Genomic DNA, 24,489 nt, shown 5'->3' with positions numbered 1-24,489 from the left:
GCCCGGAGTCCTTAACATAATGGAAGAAGCTGTGATTCGCATTTATCCACTGGAACCATTCTTAACACATGGAAAGACACGTCTATTTCACCACATCCTTGGAGGTGACACAAAGTGAGATGTTTTCTTGGTGAACATGGCCATACTGTGGTGTGTGTGGTGTTGGGGGTAGCGGGGTGGGCTTCTTGGCAGAAAAAATTGAGCTAAGGCCCGTATTTGGAAATGTGGAAAAAAGCATTTCTTTATGTTACCTTGCAGGTTTCCAGGACAGTAAGAATCCTATCATTTTGTCACTACACTTTAAGATGCAAAGTCAGGCCTGAGAACACATTATTCTGCATGGTTTTAATAAAGCTGCTGGTATATAAGAAGAAATGGAATAAATAAATTTTACATGGAATTAAAATCTTTTGATAAAAAGATTTTAATTGAGATGAATTTTATATGAGACACATGAATATTCTAAATCCAGACACTTTAAAAAAAGGTAGATAAACAGATGTTTCCATAAACTCTTCTGGAAAACAGCAAAGTTCTTAGACTAATGGAACTAAATTATTATATTACAGAAGTTGATAAGAGTTCAGTTTCAGCATATTACAGATTGAACCCCAAATTACCTATTCCTGTCTGCTTTTCCTTTTTGTCCTACTCTCCAGAAGAGACAGGAATGTCCAGATGTAGATCATGTAAGATGCCTTCTACATTTGTCTTAGTAAATGAGATTCTTTTATTTACAAGTGGTTGATTGAGAGGAAATATGTTAAATGAACAAATGTATTGACTGATTTTTCTTCACGTGGTACATGATTGTTAAATAAATGAATTCTTACCATCTTGGTATTAGAGCTTTGTAAATAAAAGTATCCTTATAAACGAATGCAGTATTTGGAAACATAAGTTAAAACTACAGAAATAGGATAATGTGTGTGCTACAAAATGTTGCTGGTTGACAACAGCAGTGACTAGTCTGGATTTTCAGAATAATGTTTAAAAAACTAGGCCAGGAAAACTCTGCATACTCTGTCTTCATTTTTTAAGACTGGGAACTTAAAAAAAAAAGTTCTTTTCTCTTTTCTCCATGAACTCTGTGTGCCTCCTGAAATATCAAAAACAATTTGTTCAGTGTTTCATATTTCATTTAATTTGCTAACTTCGTTTATTATCATGAGTATTTCCCACTGGAAATTTTATCTTTAATTTCCGGATCTTCAAACTTAAGGCTCTGTCAAATTTCTTGCACCTGTAGCCATCAGCCTGTGCATCTACCTGGGTCTCGGTCTTTCTCTTTGGAGATGGGGTCTGTCTTTGTCAGCTTTAGCCCTAAGTAAACACATCGAGTCATACACGCGTGAAGATCGCCGTGATGACTTTCTTCTTAAGCTGTGTCCCTGGTGCTGCTTTTTTCCCCTCCACTTTTCTGCATTAGTATGATGGCCTATAACATGCTCCGAATTGCATGTGGTATTTGTCTTCTTAAGGAAAGAAAAAAGACGGAGTATTGGCCAGACTTTAAGGTGTGAACAGCCTGGAATGGTGGGTAAGCCTTTGCCTTTCAGATACTTCCGTCAAAGATTAGAGAGACATGAAAGATGAACTGCCCAGACTTCATCTTATCTCCCCTAGTGAGCTACACTTCCCCCTGAACTAGCACAAAAGAATCAAGCAAAACAGCCCCACTAGTGAGGTTTCTACGTGAAATCCTCAGATAGGCTTCAGGGTGAAGCCAACCTAAACAATTACTTGATCTAAGGAAAGAAAATCTTTTTAATTAAAAAAAAATTTTTTTTGCTACGTGTTGCCTGATATGATTATCAGTACTATTTAAAACGAATTCGAGCTATGCTTCATTATATTTATTTTCTTTTAAGCAAGCCCATGGTACCAGCTGATAGAGTAAATTTATTTTTAATAGAATCACAGAATCTTAAATGCTTGAAAGGATTTCAGAAGCTGTCAGGTCCAATCACCCATCCCCTGAAGAATTCTATCTATTGCCGTCTCAGGCTTGCTAGAAGAATAAAGAAGCTTATTTATTTTTCTGCTAAATCCAGAAAATGTAGTTAGAAGTTTAAAGCACTGGGATTGTAAGAAAAATAAAACCTTGGTAAAATTAAGACTTCATTCTTCTGAAGGAAGGCAATTAAAGGAAGGCCATGAATGTGTTTTTAACCCGTGGAGGCAAAAAGAGCTGGAAAAAAAAATGTACAAGTCACTTGCACAAGTTCCTATGTGATTATTCTAACTGCACATCAGTCATAATGTGTGCAATTAGTCCCAACTGCTTACTCTGTTCGATAGTTGGAAATATAAAAGCGTAATGCAGTTTATTACTATTGGGATTTATAGAGCATTTTTAATTTAATCTACTTTCCTCTCGTTATTTGAACGTAGAATTGAATGAAACGTGAAAGCTGGGGGGCTTGCAGTGGAGAAAGGAAATACGTATGCGTGTTTGTGTGTGGCTCTGTTTCAGGTCAGCATCCAAAACTGCGATTTTGATGTGGATCAAAATTGCCATTTGGATGTGGAGCTTTCAAATGGTGCATTAAATGAGAAATGTATGAGGGCACAGAATATCCATTTGCATCCTGGCTTTGGAATTTCCAGGGTGGGCCTTTCTTTTGGAGAAGTTTGCTGTGGAGGTGCTTGAAAAGTTTCCAACTGTGGGTTCTGCCACTTCTGAAGAACACACATTGTTTTGCTCTGGGGCTTTCAAATTCTGATATGAAAGTTATTTAGAGCTTAGGAGTTTGTGTGCTACATTACATGCTGCATAAACGTAGCCATCGCTCCTAGACGTGAACATTAACGCACTCTGTAAAACATAGTTATTACCGCCAGGGCAGAAATCAACAAACCCCACCAAAGGAATTTCTTAAAACTGCTATCATAAAGTCTGTGCCCGTTATGGATTTCATTAACATTTTACTCCCCAAGGATTCCCAATTGTATAATAACAGAAGTTCTTTAAATTTTAAATACCACAGACAGGAACAGCCTTTCACCTAAAACAGATGTGAAACCATCAACCTTGCCTTCCTATTGGTCCACAGATATGAAACTGGATGGTAATTGATGGCTTCTAATGTGTTGTTGTTTAGGTTACAGAATTGGAAACTTAATAGTATGTTTCCCATGAAAAGATAAGTTAATAAAGCAATAGACAGGTTTTCAAACACAGTTCCTTACTCTTGATTACATCTGAAGTTAAAAAAAAAAAAGAACTGTTTATTTACATACTGCAGAAAAACTAAAACAGGTAAGTCAAGGTCAGGGACACACAACATACAGTTGTGGAAGAGCTCATTTCAGTCTTATTTTTCCTAAATCTTGTCAGTGATGACTGGTGATTTTATCCTTGTGTCTCCTTTTCTTAATCCCATTCTTATCAGTGCATTTTGAGACCCAATCGTGCAGTACTCTAAAATAACATCTGTATTTATTTAGCTAAAAACAGTCCACTTTTTTTTGTGTGTGTGGCCTCTCCCATTGCGGAGCACGGGCTCCGGACGCGCAGGCTCAGCGGCCATGGCTCACGGGCCCAGCCGCTCCGCTCCGCGGCATGTGGGATCTTCCAGGACCGGGGCACGAACCTGCATCCCCTGCATCGGCAGGCGGACTCTCAACCACTGCGCCACCAGGGAAGCCCCAGTCCACTTTTAACAGCTAAAAGTAGTGAAGCTTAAGATAAATAAGCAGGCAGGTTTATGATGCTGTTTTCCTGCATCAGGTAAACAGATGCATCTGTATTTTTGGAAAACAAAAGAACTACGACTCTGTTCAAATATCTACAGTAAACGGTGGAAAAGTGACAGAAACCAGCCAAGCAACCAGCTACTTTTTCTTTCAAAATTCTGATCAGTCTGATTATTTTGAAAATGACTTGATTAGGATTTTGCGCATCTTCTATACCAGTGGTTTACAACTGGGAATGATCTTGCCCCCAAACAGGACATTTGGCAACTCCTGGGGACATCGTTTTTGGTTGTCATTTTGATTGAGGGTGCGTGCGTGTGTGTGTGTGTGTGTGTGTGTGTGTGTGTGTGTATGTTACTGGCTTCTAGTAGCTGGAGGTCAAGAATGCTGCTAAACATCCTACAACACACAAGACTGCCCCACAACAAAGAATTATCCAATCTAAAATGTCAGGAGTGTCCAGACGCAGAACCCCTGCTCCAGACAAAGTCCAATCATTTGTTTAAATTAAAGTTTCTGCAGCGGCTGTTCAGTTTACTAGACATCATTTACTATCAGCAGCTAAGCAGGATATACTGGGATTTAAACGTGCCTGCTTGGTCTTCAGACACAATCTTCTGAGAGGATCCAAATTCACGTCCTCATACTGTTACAACTGAGTGGGAGCAAAGAAGTGGTGGCCAGGATACTGAGATTCCAGCCCGGGTCTGTCAGTAACTGGCCCTGTGGTCTTGCAAATAACTTAATCCCTCTGAACACACGAACATTAAGGAATTTAGACAAAAGGATGTTTGTACCTATGTTTAATCTTACTCTTAAAGTCAAGATATTCTGGAAAGATATATAAAAACCTTTCCTCTAGAATTTAACTATGAATGTTGGTTCCAAATAGACACTGCCATAAAACGATAAGAAACCACAACAGCAAGCAAAAAGAAGTGTTCATGCTCTGGGCTTCTCTGGTGGCACAGTGGTTGAGAGTCCGCCTGCCGATGCAGGGGACGTGGGTTCGTGCTCCGGTCCGGGAAGATCCCACATGCCTTGGAGCGGCTGGGCCCGTGAGCCATGGCCGCTGAGCCTGCGCGTCCAGAGCCTGTGCTCCGCAACTGGAGAGGCCGCGGCAGTGAGAGGCCCATGTACCACAAAAAAAAAAAAAAAAAAAAAAAAAAAGGAAATGTTCATGCTCTACAAACTAACTTATTTTAAGTGTAATTCTACCCAAACACCTGTCGTTCTTTCAACACTCTCTTCCCAGTGATGCTTCATCATAAAAATCAGAGGCTTCTTTAAATGTCATACATTTTCTTTAAAGTGTGTTGACATGAAATACTAACTAGTAAAATCCTTTGACTGATTTTTAAAATTGAATTAAGTGGTCAACTTGACCAAAATGGTTAAAATTATCTTGCTATGTTCTATCTGACAAAACAACAGCTAAAAATGTCTAAATAATTATGTCACATGTACATTCTGTTTCCCCCAATCATATCTTCCTTCAAAAACAACAAAAAGCTCTGAATTTCATCTGTCCCTATAAACACATATTTCCTTCAAATGACTTCCTATAATGTGAAACACCAGGGTAAGGTACCAGAGAAAGCATTAGGCAAAGTTCCTCAGGAGACAGTAAATTTTGGAACAGGGGCTTCCTGGGTGGAAACCTAGTTAGAGATAACAGTCCTGTGATACATGAAGGGTCAGAGGTAAAGCATTTATTTTGTGCATGAAGTATAAGTCAATGCAGAACTAGGGTAAGATAACCAAAGTCTCACCTGGGCTACTTTTTTAAAAAGCAAATTGTCGGGACTTCCCTGGTGGCGCAGTGGTTGGGAATCTGCCTGCCAATGCAGGGGACACGGGTTCGAGCCCTGGTCCAGGAAGATTCCCACATGCCACGGAGCAACTAAGCCCGTGTGCCACAACTACTGAGCCCGTGTGCCACAACTACTGAAGCCTGCGCGTCTAGAGCCCGTGCTCCGCAACAAGAGAAGCCACCACAATGAGAAGCCTGCGCACCACAACCAAGAGTAGCCCCCGCTCGCAGCAACTAGGGAAAGCCCGCGTGCAGCAACGAAGACCCAACATGGCCAAAAATAAATAAATAATAAAATTTTTAAAAAGGAAAAAAAAAGCAAATTATCTCCCTTCCAGATCAATGTTTCAGCTAAAGTAGCTAGTTAATATTAATTGCAAAACACACACAGAGCACACCTGGGGAATAAACATTCATTTGAACAGCTATATTTCCCCTAAATTTGCCAACATTATATTTTACATGCATCATTCCACATCTGGGTAACCCAGTGAGCTATTTTCGTCTGTTCTCTAGTCACACGTTTATAAAGCATTTTATTGCAATTTCAGCAATTTGCTAATGATCTGAATGAGAAAATGCCCCCCGATCCTCGAAGTGCCTGGTCTGTAAGCACACAGTGTTTACAGTCAGGATAACTTGCCTCCATACACGTTCTGGATTAGTTCAATTCAGCAGATAGAACCGATTTTGAGCACAGATTATAAACCTACTAGAAACTAGACACTGTATGAAAAATCACAAACTATTTCATAGGAGATCCCTGTTCCACACTCAACACATTCATATAAGAGAATGAAAGATTTGTCCAAGAGAGTTGAGAAGGAAAGAAAATGAGATATGAAATTTGTGAAAATAAATGACATTTAAAAGTTTTAAGATAAATTACATCAGCTTCTACTTTCAATTTGGGGAAACCCTCACTTTGAAGAAAAAAAGAAGGGTTTCAGATAACAAATTCTTCTAATCGAGTAAGAAACATTCACTTCTCCCACCTAAAATGCGATAAAAATGTGTAACAATACTGTGTGTCAGAGGGAACATTTCCAAGAATTCATGAGTTATTTTATCCCATTTGGCATGTAAAGGATGTCCAGCTAGCCCCTTCTTAGCTCTTTTCTTTTTTCGGTACGTGGGCCTCTCACTGTTGGGGCCCCTCCCATTGCGGAGCACAGGCTCCGGACCCGCAGGCTCAGCGGCCATGGCTCACAGGCCCAGCCGCTCCGCGGCATGTGGGATCTTCCCGGACCGGGGCACAAACCCGTGTCCCCTGCATCGCCAGGCGGACTCTCAACCACTGCGCCACCAGGGAAGCCCCCCTTCTTAGCTCTTGAAATCAGGTCCATGCCTTTAAATGATCTTTTGTCTCCATTCTCCACAAGCTGCAAGTGAGATTTGGAGGTTGCTGGTAGCAACAACTCACACCCCTGGGTGGATGTGCAGGCACCTGTGGGTAGTAAACCTTGAAGGACTCCTTGGACTACAGGGCAGACCTTGGGGCTGGGGGCTGGGAACCTGGCGAGAGGAAGGACCATTTCCTCTGTGACTCATGAGGTCTTAAGACCTCACCAGGATTTTCGCTTTGCCCAGTTTAGCTGGCGTGAGAGTGTCTGCCTGGCTTACTGCATTTGACAGAGCAGGAGGTGAAAAACTCACAATTCCAATGGCCAAAGAGCTCTGCAAAGGCCAGCTGCACCCGGGCCTGGTTCAGATCTGACCCCGAGCTGTGACTCGCCTCCCGCCCTCTGGCTCTCCCAGTGCCCAGTGACTCAGGTCCCAAGTCTGAGGAAAGAAGTCCCCTTTGGCCCTGTGAGGCTGACTTTCCCCACAAGTTGCAGCTTTTCCCCAAATCAGGACTTGATGAACTATTTAACCTCTCTGGGCTTTAGCCTTCTCATAGGAAGATGCAGATAAAGAATCTCTGGTCCACTTAACCTACACTCTAAGACTAAAATGGGATGTGTATGAAAAGGGGCTTTTATAAAGGGAAAATGCTATAGAAACATAAGGTTTTGTTGTTAGAACATGTCTTAAAATGAATTTTAAAATCCTCAAAATCAACCCAGGGCCACTTGGATTTGAGCAGTTTGAATGAGGGCACCTACTTTCTTCAACCCTGCAGCTGTGGCTGTAAGTGAACCCTGAGAGAGAGAGAGAGAGAGAGAGAGTGTGTGTGTGTATGTGTGTGGGCGTGTTTTGACTCAGTTCAGCCCAACTCCTTACACCAAGGCCTTTGGTTACTGGTGTCTGCTTTCAAAGTTCCTTCAGTTAGGAAATGTGGAATATTATCAAAGGGAAATGCATGTAAAGCAAAAGGAAAACACTGAAACAAGCCTCTGCAGAGGTTAGCGTGAGCTCCTCTCTTCTGGAACTTTCCTTCTCCTCATCCCTCGGAATGAATATTTCTACCAGAAAATGTGGTGAACAGAGAAGGGGCTTGCTGATGTATTCTTACAGCTACAGAGGGTCTTCTTGGAGATTACTCTCTTCTGTGGGATTAATCCATCATAGGGCTGATGGACCAAACCAAACAGGATGTGGTTTAGAAGCCAACTGCTTTCTGCTCCTCTGGAATAAGAGAAGGCATGAATAATCTAGCACCAATTTTTAATTTTTCCCACAAAAGACAATATTACCAAATTTGGAGATGAGCAGAGTTTCAGCCTGAGTTGGTTTGTCGAGTAATTCTATTTCTAAAGTCACTGGAGGGTGTAGTAATCGATTAGTCCCTAGTGCCATTTTTATTTCTTTGGATCAACAAAGTTCATATCCCATCCAGGCATTATGTCTCTTGACTTTTTTTTTTTTCTCTTGTCTCCCGGCATTCTAATCAGGGCAGAGTCACAGTTGTTTTGAGGAAAGCACTCCCGAGAGCTTTAATTAAAGCTAGAAGGATAAATCTGTTTACAGTGCAGTGAACACGATCATTAATAAAACATTGAAATAATTAACGAATTAAATTCTGCTTTGTGTGTGAATGGCTACACCAGGATTTAGGAGAACATGTTTTCTGATCACACACACTTAGTTTGCAGATCTGAAAAGAAAAATCCGAGCCTGCTTTTTTCTGAGATCCACAGTCTCGTAGACTGCCAGAGCTTGAATGAAGAAGGCTACGTCACCTTTATTTTATAGGAAAAGAAATTCAGTGTCAATGAGGTTAATGGCTTGGGATCTAATAATGTGCTTGAAAATTAAGAATTTTTATAGCGCCACCGATACACTGAGTCTTTCCTTAGAATCCTTGATTATTTAACCAGAAACAAAAAGAAGATAAAGATGAAATGAGCAATAAGATCAGCAGTTCTAGGACACAGAACAGAATGGAATACTCTGAAAAATGTGGGCAAATCTCACAGGGTGATTAACTCTGCAATTGACAAGTAGGAGGTTTTCGCTTCTCAGGATATGAAGTGGCCTTTAGAACAGGATGTGACCACGTGGAAATGTCCAAGCCGGGACTTCCCTTCATGCTTCTCCTCACTAAAGGGCTTCTTGCCCTGGTTCTTAAGCTTTTTGCCACACAACAGATCCCACAGGAAGCACCATGGAGGACATCCACACCAGCGGTTAACGATGCATTGTTTTTTTATGTCACTAGGTAATTTCCTAGAGAAAACAATTGAACCAAAGACTGTTCCTGTCTTGAGGGAGAGTCAGTTTCCAGGGCTGCCTTATTAATTTAACACATGCAAGTGTTTGTCCTTGTTGCTACAGCACCATGTTTGGTGGGGTATATTTCATGCAAAATGTGACAAAGCCGAAAAAGAAAACAAATGCCATCCTCATTCTGATGTGCATACAAATAGGACTGTCAAGTACAAATAAATGGTCCTGTGATGGGAGGTATGTTACCTCCTGCCCTCAGCCTCCCTTATGCTATGCTTGTGGGTTAACTTATAAAACATCTATCCAATGAAAACAAGCCTGCCACTTCCAAGGAGTTTCAGAAAAGCTGGAAGCACATGAAATTGTTCATAATTAGGTGATGGGTGGATGTTAAGACCTCCCACCAAGTACACAGACGCAACTAGTGTGGAAATGAGCCCGTTGAGATCCCGCAGAAGAAAAAGATCATTTTCCCTCAAGGTGAACTGACGCTGAGCTCCTCTGACATCCACGTCCCAGAGGGGCTGAGGAGTAAGGGCTCCCCATTCTTGGTTTAGAAGCAGGAAGCCCCCGCTCATCCTGGTGTGAGGCTTCTCAGCACGAGGAAAAGCATAAAGGGTTGCGGACGGATGCTTCACCTGAATATATAGGAATTAGTGATAAAGATAAAGCACATCGAAGAGTAAAGAACAGGTGTTGGAGTCCAACAGACCTTGCTTCCAAGCCCGTGACCTTGGGCGTTTACTCATATCTCCAAACCTCAGGGTCCTCATTTTAAAAATAAGGATAGGGCTTCCCTGGTGGCGCAGTGGTTGAGAGTCTGCCTGGCGATGCAGGGGACACGGGTTCGTGCCCCGGTCCGGTAAGATCCCACATGCCGCGGAGCAGCTGGGCCCGTGAGCCATGGCCGCTGAGCCTGCGCGTCCGGAGCCTGTGCTCCACAACGGGAGAGGCCACAACAGTGAGAGGCCCGTGTACCGCAAAAAAAAAAGGATAACTGAACCTCTGTCACAGGACTGCTCTGAGGATTGAATAAACATGAGTCAAGTACTCAGCAGAAGTTGGGGCACATAGGAAATACTCGATACATGGCGACTATCCCCTGAATAGCACAAGTGTCATTTGTGCTGTCCTCCTTCCAGCACGTGTGGAATTGCTGCCCCTTGGAAGTTAAGCGTGGCCGGCCGTGGGATGTGCTTTGGCAATGAACTTGGTGTCATGCTCCTCAACGGAGCCTCACGGGTCAGCGTGCTGGGCCACTCTCCCTTCCTCCCACTGCCTTGGTGACAGGTTTCAGATGACGGCCACTCCCTCCAACTAGGTCCTGCTGTGAGAAGATGTGGGGCAGACGCCCTGCCGGCCAGAGATGGGGGGGTGGCATGAGCAAAAAAGGAAACCTTCTTGTCTGGGGGCTTTGGGTTACTTATCTTATCCCGACCATACTTTGATAGAAAGAATTGGACCATTTGAGATTTTTCTTCTGGGACCATCTCAAATGGTGCCCAAGTCCTAAGAGTGATGTAAACCCTGTCCCACTGACAAATGCTTTGTGAGAGCCCATTCTGTCTCCACGCATCTACTGACACAGAATTCCTTGCCCAGAAGAATTGCTACCGTTGCATTTTCTGAACTCTTGCAAGACTAACATCCCTAAATTACTGAGTGTTCTCCACCCTGCCGAGAATACAACTACGTTACCATGCAAACAAGCTTAGCACTGCAAAATGTAAGCTCCTCTCTAGAGGCACGTCTGTCAATCACATGGAACTGCTGGTTAGTGTGGGGATGTGGAAACACAAGTCTCCAAGAGCTATTTTGACGGAGACAAGTTCATTTCATTTCTGACTTAATCTAGAGCTGGATTCAGCAATCCCACCCAAGGTAAAAGCCTCTTCTTTTCTCACCCTCTACACATTTCTCAGTGTTATCATTTCGAGGTTAGTGTGAGTTCAGCCTTCTGAAATAGGCCATTTCACTTTAAGTGTATGTTAAACTAATATTGACCTTTCCAAAGTAAAACAAAATCTGGTATTTGTGCTCAACAGACAGAAACAGGCATAGATTTAGAAAGTAGGGGATTAATCATCCTGGTATATTTTCTTGCTTAGAAACTCTCCCTGGGAATTAGTCATTTTTATATATCTCGCAATTAGTCCAGGACAGGCTCTGCCTACTCTCCTGAAGAGGAAATCTGGATCCTTCAGCAAATAACATTGGATAATTTGCCCACAGTTTAACCCACACAGCCAGATATGATGTTTCATTTGACAGTGGGTGAAAAAGTCAAGAACATGAACATCAGGCCTTGGGTGGGAGTATCCAGACATCAAGGTTGGGCAAGTTTAGGCTTTGGGAGTAGTGCCAGTGATGAGCTGGAGATGAGTCCGGGTGGAGGTGCAGAGGAGGGGAGCCTGTGGGGAGTGGAAGGGTGAAGGCAGGGAGGGGAATATTAGAGCAAAGTGGGGAGAGCAGAACCGACATCACTATTAAGGACAGAGACGTGTACATTTCATATGTCTGTGTCTGTACGTAATCCACGGAGACCAATACCTTCAACTAAACCACTTCTTGGGCACGTGCTACTTGGACCAGTGTGGGAAAGTAAACCTCAACCCCGTTCTGCTCTTCTCCTACCGTGAGCAAACAAACAAAACATCTTACAAAACAATGATTTCAGGCACACCTCGAAGTGCAGGTAATATATTTCATTAAGGAAATAAAAATCTGTTAAAGTAGGAAGCACATCCATAGAAAATGTATGGCTGCTGTGGAAAAAAAACCCTCAGATCTTTTAGTTGTTACCCAAGTGAGACATCTGTGCTCAGATTCTGTAAGAGTCATATGTAAGTATCTGAGAAGATAAGGGGTTTTCAGGGATGTTATCTAGGCCTGCTTTTCTCTGATCCTGTGAATTCTGCAAAGTGATTACACTCGGTGGTGGTCCCTGTCCTTCTCGTTGGAAGGCATTAGTCACGGCGTTGCTTTTTTTCAACAACCGTTTTAGATGACCCAAATCTTCCACCCTGAGTGTGCCAAGTATAAGCCACATACCTGGATCCACTCTCTGTAGGAATCCTCTCCAGGGGTCCACCCATTCTCAGGATAGTGGAGTCGGGAACGTTCGGCAGACCAGTTGGTGCTGTACTGGGAAGAAGCTGTGATCTGGTCAGAGTGAATCTCTCCGGATTCCATGCCCAGAGCTTCCATACACTTGAAGTCTGAAGGGGAAAAAAAAAAAAAAAAAAAATGACCCTAAGTCATCAAAACGAAGGGGACCTAGGATGCATATTTCCTTTTTTGATCTGGAAAACTAAAACGGACTTTTCGACGTTCACACAGTCTTACAAAAGATGACAACGAGGGACGTATTGGATTGTAGCACCGATACGTGCATTTTCATGGCAAGAATTCTGAAAAGCAAGGCTATGAAGATCTCACAGTTGATTATTTTTCCAACAGGGCTTAGGTTGATATAAATACTATTAGAAAGTTTTTAGGAAATGATGGAAATTCAGATTTATTTTCAAAGTTGAATGTATGCAGATATGTCATATGCATACACATCAAGAGTTACATTTAAATAAAATTGTACTATTTCCTCTAAGATCTAATAAAAGTGAAAAAGACTCTTTGTCCATTTATAGCCCATATTTGGTGGGCTAAGTAGACTTTAACTCTCCATCTTTCAGAGTCCTTGCAATTGGCACCCAGGCCTCCCCCTTTGTTATGCCCCTGCCCTGGACTGGCCAGTTATTAACACCATTGGTTTATTTTATTAAAACACAACAGTATCCATCAGGGTAAAGTGCAGTATCATAGGGTCCCAAAGAGCACCACAGTTTTACAGCATAAATAGTAATATTCACAACGATGACCATGAATCATGAAAACATATATTCCATTGGGCCTCATATACTCAGCAAACAATGAAATATGAACTATGATACTGGGAAGTGAATAATCAATTTTAGGAATATGTAAAGTACCAAAGTGCAAAAAAAACTTTAGAGATTAAAAAGAAGATTCTCAACCATCCAGAAAAACTTCAACTAACCAAATTTCCACATTTTCTGAATTTTCTATCATAATAAGTTTTGTGGCATAAAAGGTTTTCTTTCACTGGTTTTCTACTTTTAAGCTTAGGTTTGTTGTTTGGAATATAAAATGGCACAAAAATACATGAATGGATTAACCAAATAAATTAAGTAAAGATAAGATTTTGAAGTTTAATTGGCCTTTTTGTTTTCCAGTAAGATCTGGTAGAAAAGATACAAGCATATCTGTAGAACAGGTCTCCTAACTCCCCTGCCTTTTCCCTGTGCTACGTTACAACCTGGCAGCTAAAACTGATGAAACACAAATTATTCATTGTTTTTTCAGGTTTCTTTTCCTCGGGCTCTTAAAAGAGCTGGAGACCACATCAACTTAGTTGTGTATTTTTTTTCTTTTTTTGTGGTACGCGGGCCTCTCACTGTTGTGGCCTCTCCCGTTGCAAAGCACAGGCTCCGGACGCGCAGGCTCAGTGGCCATGGCTCACGGGCCCAGCCGCTCCGCGGCATGTGGGATCTTCCCGGACCGGGGCACAAACCCACGTCTCCTGCATCGGCAGGCAGACTCTCAACCACTGTGCCACCAGGGAAGCCCTAGTCGTGTATTTTAAGATGATACAAAAAACATATTACTTTTTTTTTCTTTTATGGAAAGTTATAGCAGAAGTTAAAACATGCTTCTTTTACGTGAATATCCGCTTTCATTCACATAAGAAAAACAAAAACAGCTTCCACCAGGGTCTCCCCAAATCAAACTACCACGCACCATCCATTCTACCTGCCTGCCTGTTGATGAACTCCACTGATGCTGACTGGTTCTTCTCATCCAGGATCGAAGCCTGTCCTTTCCTGGCTCTCAGCCCAATATACAATGGAGGGTACCAGGTAGGCGGTCTGGCCATATTTCATTGTTTCAAGGCACGGTTTTGCCGTTTCCCACTTTTTCTCCCATAATTTCAGAGGCTTACATGCAGCCTTCTCGCACATAGTTTTAAGAAAGCACCCCAAAGAGTTCTTCCCATTGATATTCATATAAACCATTTAAAAGAGAAAAAGAAATACTGGGCACTCCAACTCACGAAACACATCTGTAGTGTTCACAGGGCCACAGGTGTGTGAGGAGGAATAATAGCGACTACTTACCGCAGGGCTTTGCAAGAGGCATAAATACTGACCTTCTGAAACACTGCTTTGTGAGACACTGTAGTTTGCCGAGAAGCCTTCTTTGGCTATGGCGCTGTCCGTGTAGAAAACCATGGACAGGATGCCGGATGAGGAGTGGATTCGACCTGGTGTTTTCTGCCCACAGTAACGCCCAATGTGGGGACCAACTGCAGAGGAAGAAACGCAGAGACCGTGAAAATACCTTTTCTTCTGCAGCAGATGCCAGCAAAACCATTTGTGAACATGGGTCCCAGTGGAACCCGGAAGTGTTTTCTTACCCCAAGCAAGTCTTCGCTAGCTAATTGTTTTGCAGTGAACATATTGGATCGGGTTTGCAGAGAGGGTTTTCAAGTGTGCTCTGAAGGGCAATAACAGGCATAACCACATTCCCCAGTGAGCAGGACTGTTTTCAGGAACAAAATCGAAAATCTTGCTTTGATTGCAAAGGAGATTTGGGCTGTCAAGTGCACCCTGGCATTCATCTCCAGGACCGCACGGTGCACACGGTCCGGCGCCCAGGAACTCTAGCCAGCTTGTAATCACCCACCGGGGGGGGGGGGGGGCTCTTGGAGTCATCTGTCCTCAATGCCCCCACCCTAGGAGGGGATCCTGGTGAATGTTCTGGAAACCCATCCTGGCACCAGAGCAGTACCAAGGTCTGACCCAGCCCTGGGTGACTCCCACCCCCTTCCTCTTTCCATCTTTCAGTCCTGGAGCCTCGTTATGACGAACACCACAGAATTAGACAAAGGACAGTAGATTATGTCCTAATCAGGGCTGTATCTGAAGACTAATTCATAATTGTAACAAAAAGTTTAGAAATTATAGATACCAATAACTTACACATAATAGCAAATTGTAATCAAAACAAAAGAAAATGAGTCTTTCTGACTTCTCAGTTTTTTATCTCCCAAACCTTAGAGAGGTGACTGCATTGCACTTGTGTCCAGGGACGAAGAGATGACGCAAAGCAGCCATTTGACTGCATACCAGGAAACAGGTAGTGACTGAGGCAGAAGAAGGTTGGGAACACTGACTGATTGGCGATCAAGTCAAGTTGTTATTTGGCTTATACTGGCCGTCCCTTTGTTGAAGTGCTTTTAGACCAACCGTGGCAATTAGCAACTGTAAGTTGCCTTATAGACAGTGTGGAAGTCCCCGGGCTTGGAAAATCTTTCCATTTCCCTGTCCAGATCAGCAGCAAGACAAAAAAAAAAAAAAAAAAAAAAAAAAAAAAATCCCCTTTTCTCTAGATTTTTTTTTTATTGCACATATGGTAAAAACATACCAGATGGTTTGGGCTTTGAAGGACAATCTGGTGTGGACCATTTTCCCCTCCAAGAAATCCGTGGTTCTGTGCCTTTCAACTAAGAGTTATTGCTGTGTTCAAGGAGGCACAGTAGGTGGACCTTTCTCTGGAGGGATGGGCCTTCGGCAGGAAGGTGGGGTTCCCAGGCTGGTGTGTGCTGCTTGGATGCAGAAGGCGGCTGGTGAGAGCTGGGTGAAGCTTCACGTGTGCTCGAGAAAGTGAACCCCACGTGCACTGCCCTCCCTGGAGCCCCACATGCTAGCTGAGTTCCTGGCAGGTGGCTATCTGAGCACCCTGCTTTTTAGAGTGCTTGGATCCTGGGCTAACAGGTTTTCCGTTCTTGGCCAACCCTCTTTAAAAAATAAAAGGAAAGAAAAGAAAAAAACTAAGCTAAAGTGGTTTACTATTTGAGTTAGCGCAAAATGATGAGTTTGAATAGCTGATAACTTCTCCACGTGCTCAAAGTAATGGATGTGACCGATTTCTCTCTCTACTGTCACGCCTCACTCTCTAGCACCCAAATGTTTGTGTGTGTCAACTGCTTTATTACGAAGAGGACAAGGTGTCTGCCCATTTAGAGGACGGATACATAGGGCACCACGTGGTTGTGGACAGTGGCTCTGCAGAATGAGGGGAAAGGTCATGATATCAGGTTTCCCAGTTGGCAGAAGACAGCATCTCAGATGAAACTCTCACCGCTTTTTGTTTCTCTCTGGCTTTAATCCTGGCCACAGATTCTCCCACAACAAGTACTAGCTCTTCGCCAAGTTTTCTTCATTCTGAATGTGGCCCTATCACCAATTCAACACTTTCCCCTTCCCCTAAGAGAGCAAAGCTGCCAGCAACATATGCATGAAAATATCTTGCTGGAGTCATAAACTCAGGTCTTTCCTTTCCTCAAAAAGAATCCCACTTCTTGTCTGTAATCTTAATGGGAGGCTTAGAGTCTATTCATCCTCCCTCAGTCTTTTCCCTCATTTAAATTCCATTATTGTGGTTTCATAACTTTCTTTTTCTTGGGTTTGTGGGCAAACTTTTACAGCCTTACTCCTGGGGGCCTTTCTCAGATCGCCACAGCCACTGACCTTACCAAGAATACAAGCACACAAGGAAAGCTGCAGTCACGCCCTCACCACCCCGAGCTCCGGCTGCCTTCCCTCCCCTCCCCTCTGCTGTCACCAGTTCCTCTGGGGAGGGCGGGAGGTGGAGTCTCTTTGAAAGAGCAAACAGAAGAGAACTTGTCTAGTGCAGACTCAGAATTTAGAGAGTCTCCATGACTCACTGGTTTATAATGTTGAAGACATGCCGGGTAAATCTGCCTTCTGTCCTTTTGAATATTGCCCCGGGACAGCAAGCAGCATGCAACTCTCTTTAGGAGCCCTCAAGATAGGAGAGTGAAAGCCTTTTTCGACTATAATACAAAGAAGTATTGAATTTTCCTGAACAACAGCGAGACCTTAGCCTAGCAAGCTAATGCAATATTGATCTGAGCCAGAGTGGCTGCAAGACCCTCATCTGTCTTGTGTATGCGCTCATTTGTGGATTTACATGACCACAGCTCTTGGGTTCCCTACTTCCGGTTATTGTGGAGCCAAAGGCCTAGGAGATGAATTCAAACTGTCACAAAAACAGAAGTATGATTCAAAAATAGAACGACTGGAGAATTTAAGCAACAGGTACTAAGCTCTCTCTTGGGGGAGAGCAGGCCTGCGATGATCATAGCTTCTCAGGTGTGAAGGCAACACAGGATTTGTGCTGTTTGAAAGACACACCTACAACAGGAAATGGCAAAAGCCCGTTCTTTGTATTTTCCCACTAATCCCTCCATTAATTATAACCCTACCTCAGAATCACACAGTTTGGCTTTCTGCCACTTCTTAATGAGAAAAAAGGGCAACAATCAACTATAAGGAGGTACTTTTAAAAAGAGGTATTTTGAATAAATAAACAAGAAAGGGGATCATTTTGAGAAGGTACAAGATAGGCTACATCTACTTTTCTTAGCATAAACCTTTTGGTGGAGAATATCTGGATTTTGCAACTTTTCCCCAGAGAAAAGAATTTGCAACATTTATGTCATTTATATTTTTGAAGGTTGATATCATTGATATTTTATATTTATATAATTGATATTTTATATTTATATTTTAGAAGGTTAATTTTAATATGAAAGTAAATAAAAACCAAACAGAACTCAATCCAGCTTTCATGATGCTTATTCCTAAAATCATTGATAATTTGGGGAACGTAGGTCACAGCCTCAGTTCCAACTCTTTGCCCAGCCTGGATGGACAGCTGGCTTCATCTGCGCCCAGGTATTGTGAGCTAGGCCTTCATGTTTGGTTCCATAATTCAGCACAAGCATTTACAGGCATGCTTAGCTCATGGCTCTCAAACCGTACGTAAACTTCCACCAATGACTCCAGAGCCGCTACTTGGGAATCTATGTTGCTTCAAAGAGAGTGCTAGCTGGAGGAGTGGGGTTTGCCACGTGCATGCCTGGGATCTCAAGTTTTGGAGTAAACTGCTTCTCTTCAAAGTCAATCTGAATCAATGGGTCACTTTCAATTACTCAGTCGTCTAATTCACTGCTTATGATAAAATGCAACATAAAATCACTTGATGGTTACAAGCCTTCAGCACCTTCTGGTTGTTGTTTTTGGAAAGGCTATCAAAGACTAAAAGCGATTTTGCTGGCAAGGAACTCTATGTGTTGAACTACATGACAAAAATGTTCCTAGTGCCACTGATAAAAAACCCAAGAGGACACAGTCTTTCATTCTGCCTAAAAAAGAGTGAGCTGTGATGCTGTTGTACGCTGGACGAGACCAGATAAATACTAACAAATACACGATCACATTTTTCATATTCCAAAGCCAGTTTTCTCTGGGAATAAGTCAAACACAGCATAGTTTAAAACAGGAATGAACTGCAAGGCTGACAACCTGTATTGTTAATTGTTCTTCGCTTCAACTCCGTGATTTTCTAGAGCCAGAAAATTACTACTTTGGAAAACCCTTGACACTAATAACAATGTGCTTCTTTCTACATAAGTTGGTTGATTGGACCTTCTTTTCAGATGTCAATTTAAATATAAGTTCTAGAAAAGAAGGCTGCAAATTTGGATTGTGAACAAATAAACCCATTATTAAATGTTCCAACTATTATTACAATACTATTATAATACTGTTTTCCTAATTATCGGATTGAATACTTGGAAATCAATCAGTGCTCTGTTTGGGCAAATCTCACTACTTAATGAAGGAGTTCCGATAAGATCAACATAACCCTATTTATATGGTAAAAAAGCAAAGAAGAGGCTAAAGTAATGATAACTCAGCCATGTGCTCCAATGACAACATAAGCTTTCTCTAAAGCCAGATTTTCTCCCGTGTTTTTTACTATTGAGGAACATACCTAAACTGAATTACACTGATCATTTTCATCTCATTTCAAAGACAAACGCAATTTCTTTCACATTATACTAGCTCTTCGTTTACAGTTTACTTAAATATTCTTTCCTCCATCTTGATAATAATACCTGACTATTTCATAGATGGCTCCAAAGTTCTAATTGCATGATTTGTAAGAACTTCCAAGCCACCCTTTCTGATCTGTGCAGAGTGTGTTCTCCAGAGAAATCTTACTATTAAACCAGACTAAACACAAGACAAGCAATGCAGCTGCAACAAATTATTTGATATTATCTCCCTCTGTTCAGAACTTGGGTGTGTATTTTTGCCATTCACCTTCTAGTTCACAGGGGTTGAAATGGAGAACTTTCATTTAGCTGGCCACATGGCTACCTCCCCCGCCTCCTTCAAATCTCTCTCACTTTCTTAATAAGGTCTGACCTGACTGCCCTATTTAAAAATTCCCCCCATCCCTCTCCCCTAACCTTAGTTCTTCTCATGCCTTTACTCTACTTTTTCTTCTTTTCTTTTTCTTTGTTTATAGCACTTCTCATCTTCTAACATTCCATACACATACTTCATTTGTCTGTAATGTGTCCTGTTTATTACCTCATTCCCCCTGGTAGAATCTAAACAGGGCAGCCATCTTTGCTTTGTTTGCCAAGAGGCTAGAACAGTGCCTGGTCCATGGCAGGTGCTCAATAAATATATTTTTTGAATGGATGATGAATTCAGATGATAGGAACAAGGTGTACCAAGGATGTACTGAGGCAATTTGAATCCCCAAAGATAAAAATTCCCTAGAGAGCAGACAAGGAATCCATCTAAATGAGGAATGTCCAAATGTTCTCCTCCTTCCTTTCCTAAATTTCTAAATGTTTTGGTGGCATAATAGACACATATTTCACTGTTAAAACTTTAGCAGGTACTTAACCTCTCTGGCCCTTAGTCTCTGCATTTACAAAATGAATGGTTTGATTTAACTGATGTCTTAAGAGCTCACCCTCTGATGAGTTTATGAATTAATGACCTATAGGCAAGTCATTGAAATGAGCAAAATACTTAAGTCAGGAAAACCATGGATTGGTCCCAATTTTGTCAGCAAAATAGTTATGAGACCTTGCATAGACTCTTATGGCCTCCGTTTCCTCATCTATAAAATGAAGGCATTAGATTAGAAAGTTACCAAGTCTTTTTGGGCTCAAATATTTCGTCATGGCTCTGCATAAAGAAAGTTCCTGTTTTGCTTTGTTTTGCCTCCTCCTTTTGAGCTACTTTTTAAAGTGATGCATGTGTCATGATGCTTGTAAAAGGATCCCAGGACCCTTCCCCCAGATTCTTCCCTTTTGGGGGTGCTTCCTGCCATGCTTACCATCAGGGAATCCATCCCAGATTTCTAGCCGGTCATAGCGGCAAAACATCCCCCCAGGAGGATTTGAGTCAGCCTCCAGGTCAAAGCTTTCAAATTCCAGGATAATCTCCGACATCTTTGGTGCAAAGATAATATAGGTGCATTCTAGGCTGTTGGGATATTTTTCAGGGAATCCTGGGGATTTTATCACCCCACTAGGTGTTGTGTAGTTCTGGGAACATTCAGGACCTATAAGTAAAAGAAAAAAGGAGCAAAGTGAAAATTCCACTTAAACGACCTTCCCAAGAAATAACCTGGGCAAAGACGGTTTATCTTTCTAATAAAAGCCCACCATTATAATCACGGCCCTAATCACTCCTTACTCAGCCTTTTCGCAGTGGTGATAGGTATGGAAAGTCAAGTTCAGATTTATTGTGTTCACCTTAGTTTTCCATTTGTGTGGAGCAATTTTAAAACTTCTGCTGTTGCAGAGAAAAAAAAATGACAAATACAAAATCATGTGGGAACATTGAATGACTAAGCTACAGAAATCTCGACAGAGCCCTAGAGAAATAATTACAGCCCCTTCAAGCTTAAATCTTTAAATCTTGAGGCTGACAGCCCGTTACTGGTGAAATAGAACATTTACAAAGGCGAGGGAGAGAATTCAGTGGAGGGAGTTTGGGTTTCAGATTCCTACACCAGTGACTCAGTAACTCTACCAGATGTGACCTCTGCCTCTTTGACAAACCAAATGTGAAAGGTAATTCGTACATGTACGCAGGGTGAGTGACTCATTTGGAACGGTGTTGACACAGGTGTGCCAGTAAACTGTGGGTGTTGGTGGGGGCATGGTAAACTGGGATGCAGGTCCTGTGGCTACAAGTCACCTGATACCAATGTTGACATCCTAACCTTCTCCAAAAGTATCAGATACAGTACAGGAGGTCATTCTAAAATGTTAATATATGCGTATGCGTTAATGTATATATTTATAACGTGTAATTTAAATGACGGTTCAGTGTTAATCACGACAACAAATTACAGTGATCTATAATTTAAATTACATATATTGCAAGTCATCCTTATGACTACATGAATAAACACAATTTCAGTTCATGGAATCAGCACTGAATAGGGTGCTATTCACCACACAATTGAAAACTGCCCATCTACATGGACAGGGACATCAGCCTGTCAGCTTCTGCCCCTTATCACCACCACTGCTGCCCTGATTGTCAAAGAGCTCTTAGGGCTCCCTGGGAAACAGAGATGACCTGACCCTTTTGAATCTCAGGATCCAATCTGGGGATGTTCAGTTCAACGATTCTTTTCCCGGACTGTTGTCTCACTGATGGGGACCCTGCGATGAAGTGTAAGGATTCAACTCTAAGATAAGGAGGCTTGTTGGGCTTGTCCTTAACTAAATATTCTTCCAAAGTGCCAAGTACTAAAGGCAACATATTAGGCATTAATACACATGAAATTTAACTAGCAGATCTCTATTTTTAGTGGCGAGGGCTAGTAAGCTGAATCTCCTCCTCAGCGCATCTGGCAGCCTGTTGAAAAAACAAATCAATCGCTTTCTCCCCATGCACGTATTAGACAGCCATGGCCCTGGAGACGAAGACTACTTAGGAGACGGCACAATAAACCTGGTCGGTAGAGTTCTGACTTGAATACCTTCCCAAGCCTTCTACGATGGGGCTCACCCTTTAGCATGACGGCCTCGGAGGCTTATCTATTTGATTCTGGTTAAAAAGTTATTACCATGTGGCATTTTGCCATGTCAGTTTCAGGTAAAGAGATTGTGAAATGTGCGTCTAATTTATAATATGCTTCTAAGCTATTTGGTGGCTTCTGAGACGACTAGGCCAATTTGTCATTAATTGACAAAGTCATTTATATGTAGGTAATTGGGAACCCTTTAGAATTTGATTTCCAAGATGTAGGAACAGTGACTCTGGAGACCTCCAACCTCCTCCCTGGGGATTTGGCTGGCAAAGCAAACAGGAGAGTTTAATGCAGGTTCCAATATTTTCTCCTTCTTAAAAAAATAAAATTACCCAGGTTAGGTTAAGATTTAATGAGAGGGAAAAAAAATGACAGGAATTAAGGGCATAATTTCAAAATCAAATAAATTCCCATGCTTTCACTGTATATCCTTGTCATGCCAGATCCCTTTATTTTATTTTATTATTATTATTATTTTTTGGTACGTGGGCCTCTCACTGCCGCAGCCTCTCCCGTTGCGGAGCACAGGCTCCGGACGCGCAGGCTCAGCGGCCATGGCTCACGGGCCCAGCCGCTCCACAGCACGTGGGATCTTCCCGGACCGGGGCACGAACCCGTGTCCCCTGCATCGGCAGGCGGACTCTCAACCACTGCACCACCAGGGAAGCCCCAGATCCCTCTAGAAGCTAGCCCACGTTTTCTAACGTATTTTGACAAAGGCTGGGGACATTCCATGGGGAAGCGGAAGACGGCTGGATGGATCACCAGGAACTCTGAGCTCTAGTCCTGCCTTTATCACTGACCTGCCGTGGCCTCTTAACCTTCCTGATCCTCAGATTCTGTGCATCACAAATGGGAGGTGGGCTTTAGGATTTGAAAAAAATTCCTTTCAAACTCAAAGCTTCTGTAGTTTCCTACTTCCTCCATTATACCTCAAAATTTGTTTTACTCAGTTCCTTAATCCCTGTTGTGTAAGTTTGCCACAGTTGAGTGAGCACTTCCCCAAAAACGATGATGGTGGGAGTGGGTTGAGGGATCCCATGGTGAATACACAAGCCGTAAACAGGACTAAGGGCGAGCAGCTGGTGTGCCCAGAAGTGAGTGAGCTACTGGGGTGAGGGGGGCACCACAGCATTGGCAGCCAGTGACACCATGCTTTCCCGGCTACTTGTAAGACTGAGAGCATCCTGTGTAGCCATAGGCATCCCACATTTCGTTGTTAAGGACCATAAGGATGGATAATGATAAGAGCTAAAATATTCTCTTTGGAATTATTATTAAATGTACAGACTTTTAGTCAAATAATGTATGAAGTGACCAATCCCACTCTCAATAAATGCTGCCCCCCACCACCACCACTGAGACCCACGGGAAATGGATACGGCTTCTTCCAGCATCTGGGCCTGGATGACCCAGACCCAGGGAAGGACAGGGGCAGGGTGGGAGGTGCACAGGCTGGGGTTTCCTAGAGAAATTTCTTCCAGTGAATGGAAATCATTTTAGGGCTGGTAGCCCAAGGTTTTAGCATCTGGGAAGAGACCTGCAGAAGGGGAATGTGGTACCCGAGGAGAGGACTAGGGTGTCCAGGGGGCTCCAGGAGGCATGGGGAAGAGGTAAGGACTGGCCACCACTGTCAGGCAAAGGTGGTCCTCTAGAAATGCAGCCCCAGGGATGCAGAAATGGCCCTGTGATCTACTGTCAGAAAACCTCAAGATCAAGAAGTGAAAATTTAATGTATTGGTTCAACTATGATTAGTCTAACTTATGTGTTTTGAGGAAACCTGAAATTGCTGCAGCCTGGAAGAAGTGCTATGTTTTCAAAAGAATGGAGATTCTATAACATCATTAAATGGCTTTAGAGGAAAGAACGCCCGTGAACCTGTCTATGTGTTCGTGAATGTATTCTCCTAGTTCATGATTTTATGGAGTATCTATGAGGACTACAATATGTGCAATGAGTGAGAAAGAAAGATGTTTTCTTTGCATTTTTTAGGTGGTACCAATTTAGTTGGAAAATGATACATACACACATGAAGAGATTTGGGATTACTTAGGAAAAACATTTGGTTAGTGAAACACAGTTGTGTGTGTGTGTGTATATATACATATATATATATATACCTACAGTTTGTATATGTGTATATTTGTGTGTGTGTCTCTAAGGGACAAGCTGGGTACAAGCGTAGGAAAATAAAAAGTACATTAATGAAGAGGAATAAGCTTAGAGACTGGTTTCCATGGAGGTTAAAAGGTTTAAACCAGAAGAGAGGGAGGGCTGTGAAATCTGGATAAAGCACCCCCTTTATCTATAATCATTGTAACAGCTAGTGTGTATTGGATGCATCTTC

At 42.4% G+C, this 24,489-nt stretch overlaps 1 protein-coding gene across 4 annotated transcripts in view; it reads right to left on the bottom strand.

Moving 5' to 3' along the window:
- NRP1 (neuropilin 1) overlaps nucleotides 1-24,489 on the bottom strand; it is a 137,405-nt gene that overhangs the window by 56,163 nt on the left and 56,753 nt on the right. For all 4 annotated transcript variants that reach the window (XM_065872801.1, XM_065872802.1, XM_065872803.1 and 1 more), the window contains exons 4-6: nucleotides 20,429-20,656; nucleotides 14,346-14,501; nucleotides 12,173-12,339 (exon numbers count right to left, since the gene is read on the bottom strand). In XM_065872801.1, coding sequence (XP_065728873.1) covers nucleotides 12,173-12,339; nucleotides 14,346-14,501; nucleotides 20,429-20,656 — 551 coding nt within the window. The remainder of the gene's footprint in view (nucleotides 1-12,172; nucleotides 12,340-14,345; nucleotides 14,502-20,428; nucleotides 20,657-24,489) is intronic.

This window comes from Phocoena phocoena, chromosome 2 (assembly GCF_963924675.1).
Source record: "Phocoena phocoena chromosome 2, mPhoPho1.1, whole genome shotgun sequence".
Taxonomy (NCBI): Eukaryota; Metazoa; Chordata; class Mammalia; order Artiodactyla; family Phocoenidae; genus Phocoena; species Phocoena phocoena.
This window is presented reverse-complemented; position numbering and strand designations above follow the sequence as displayed.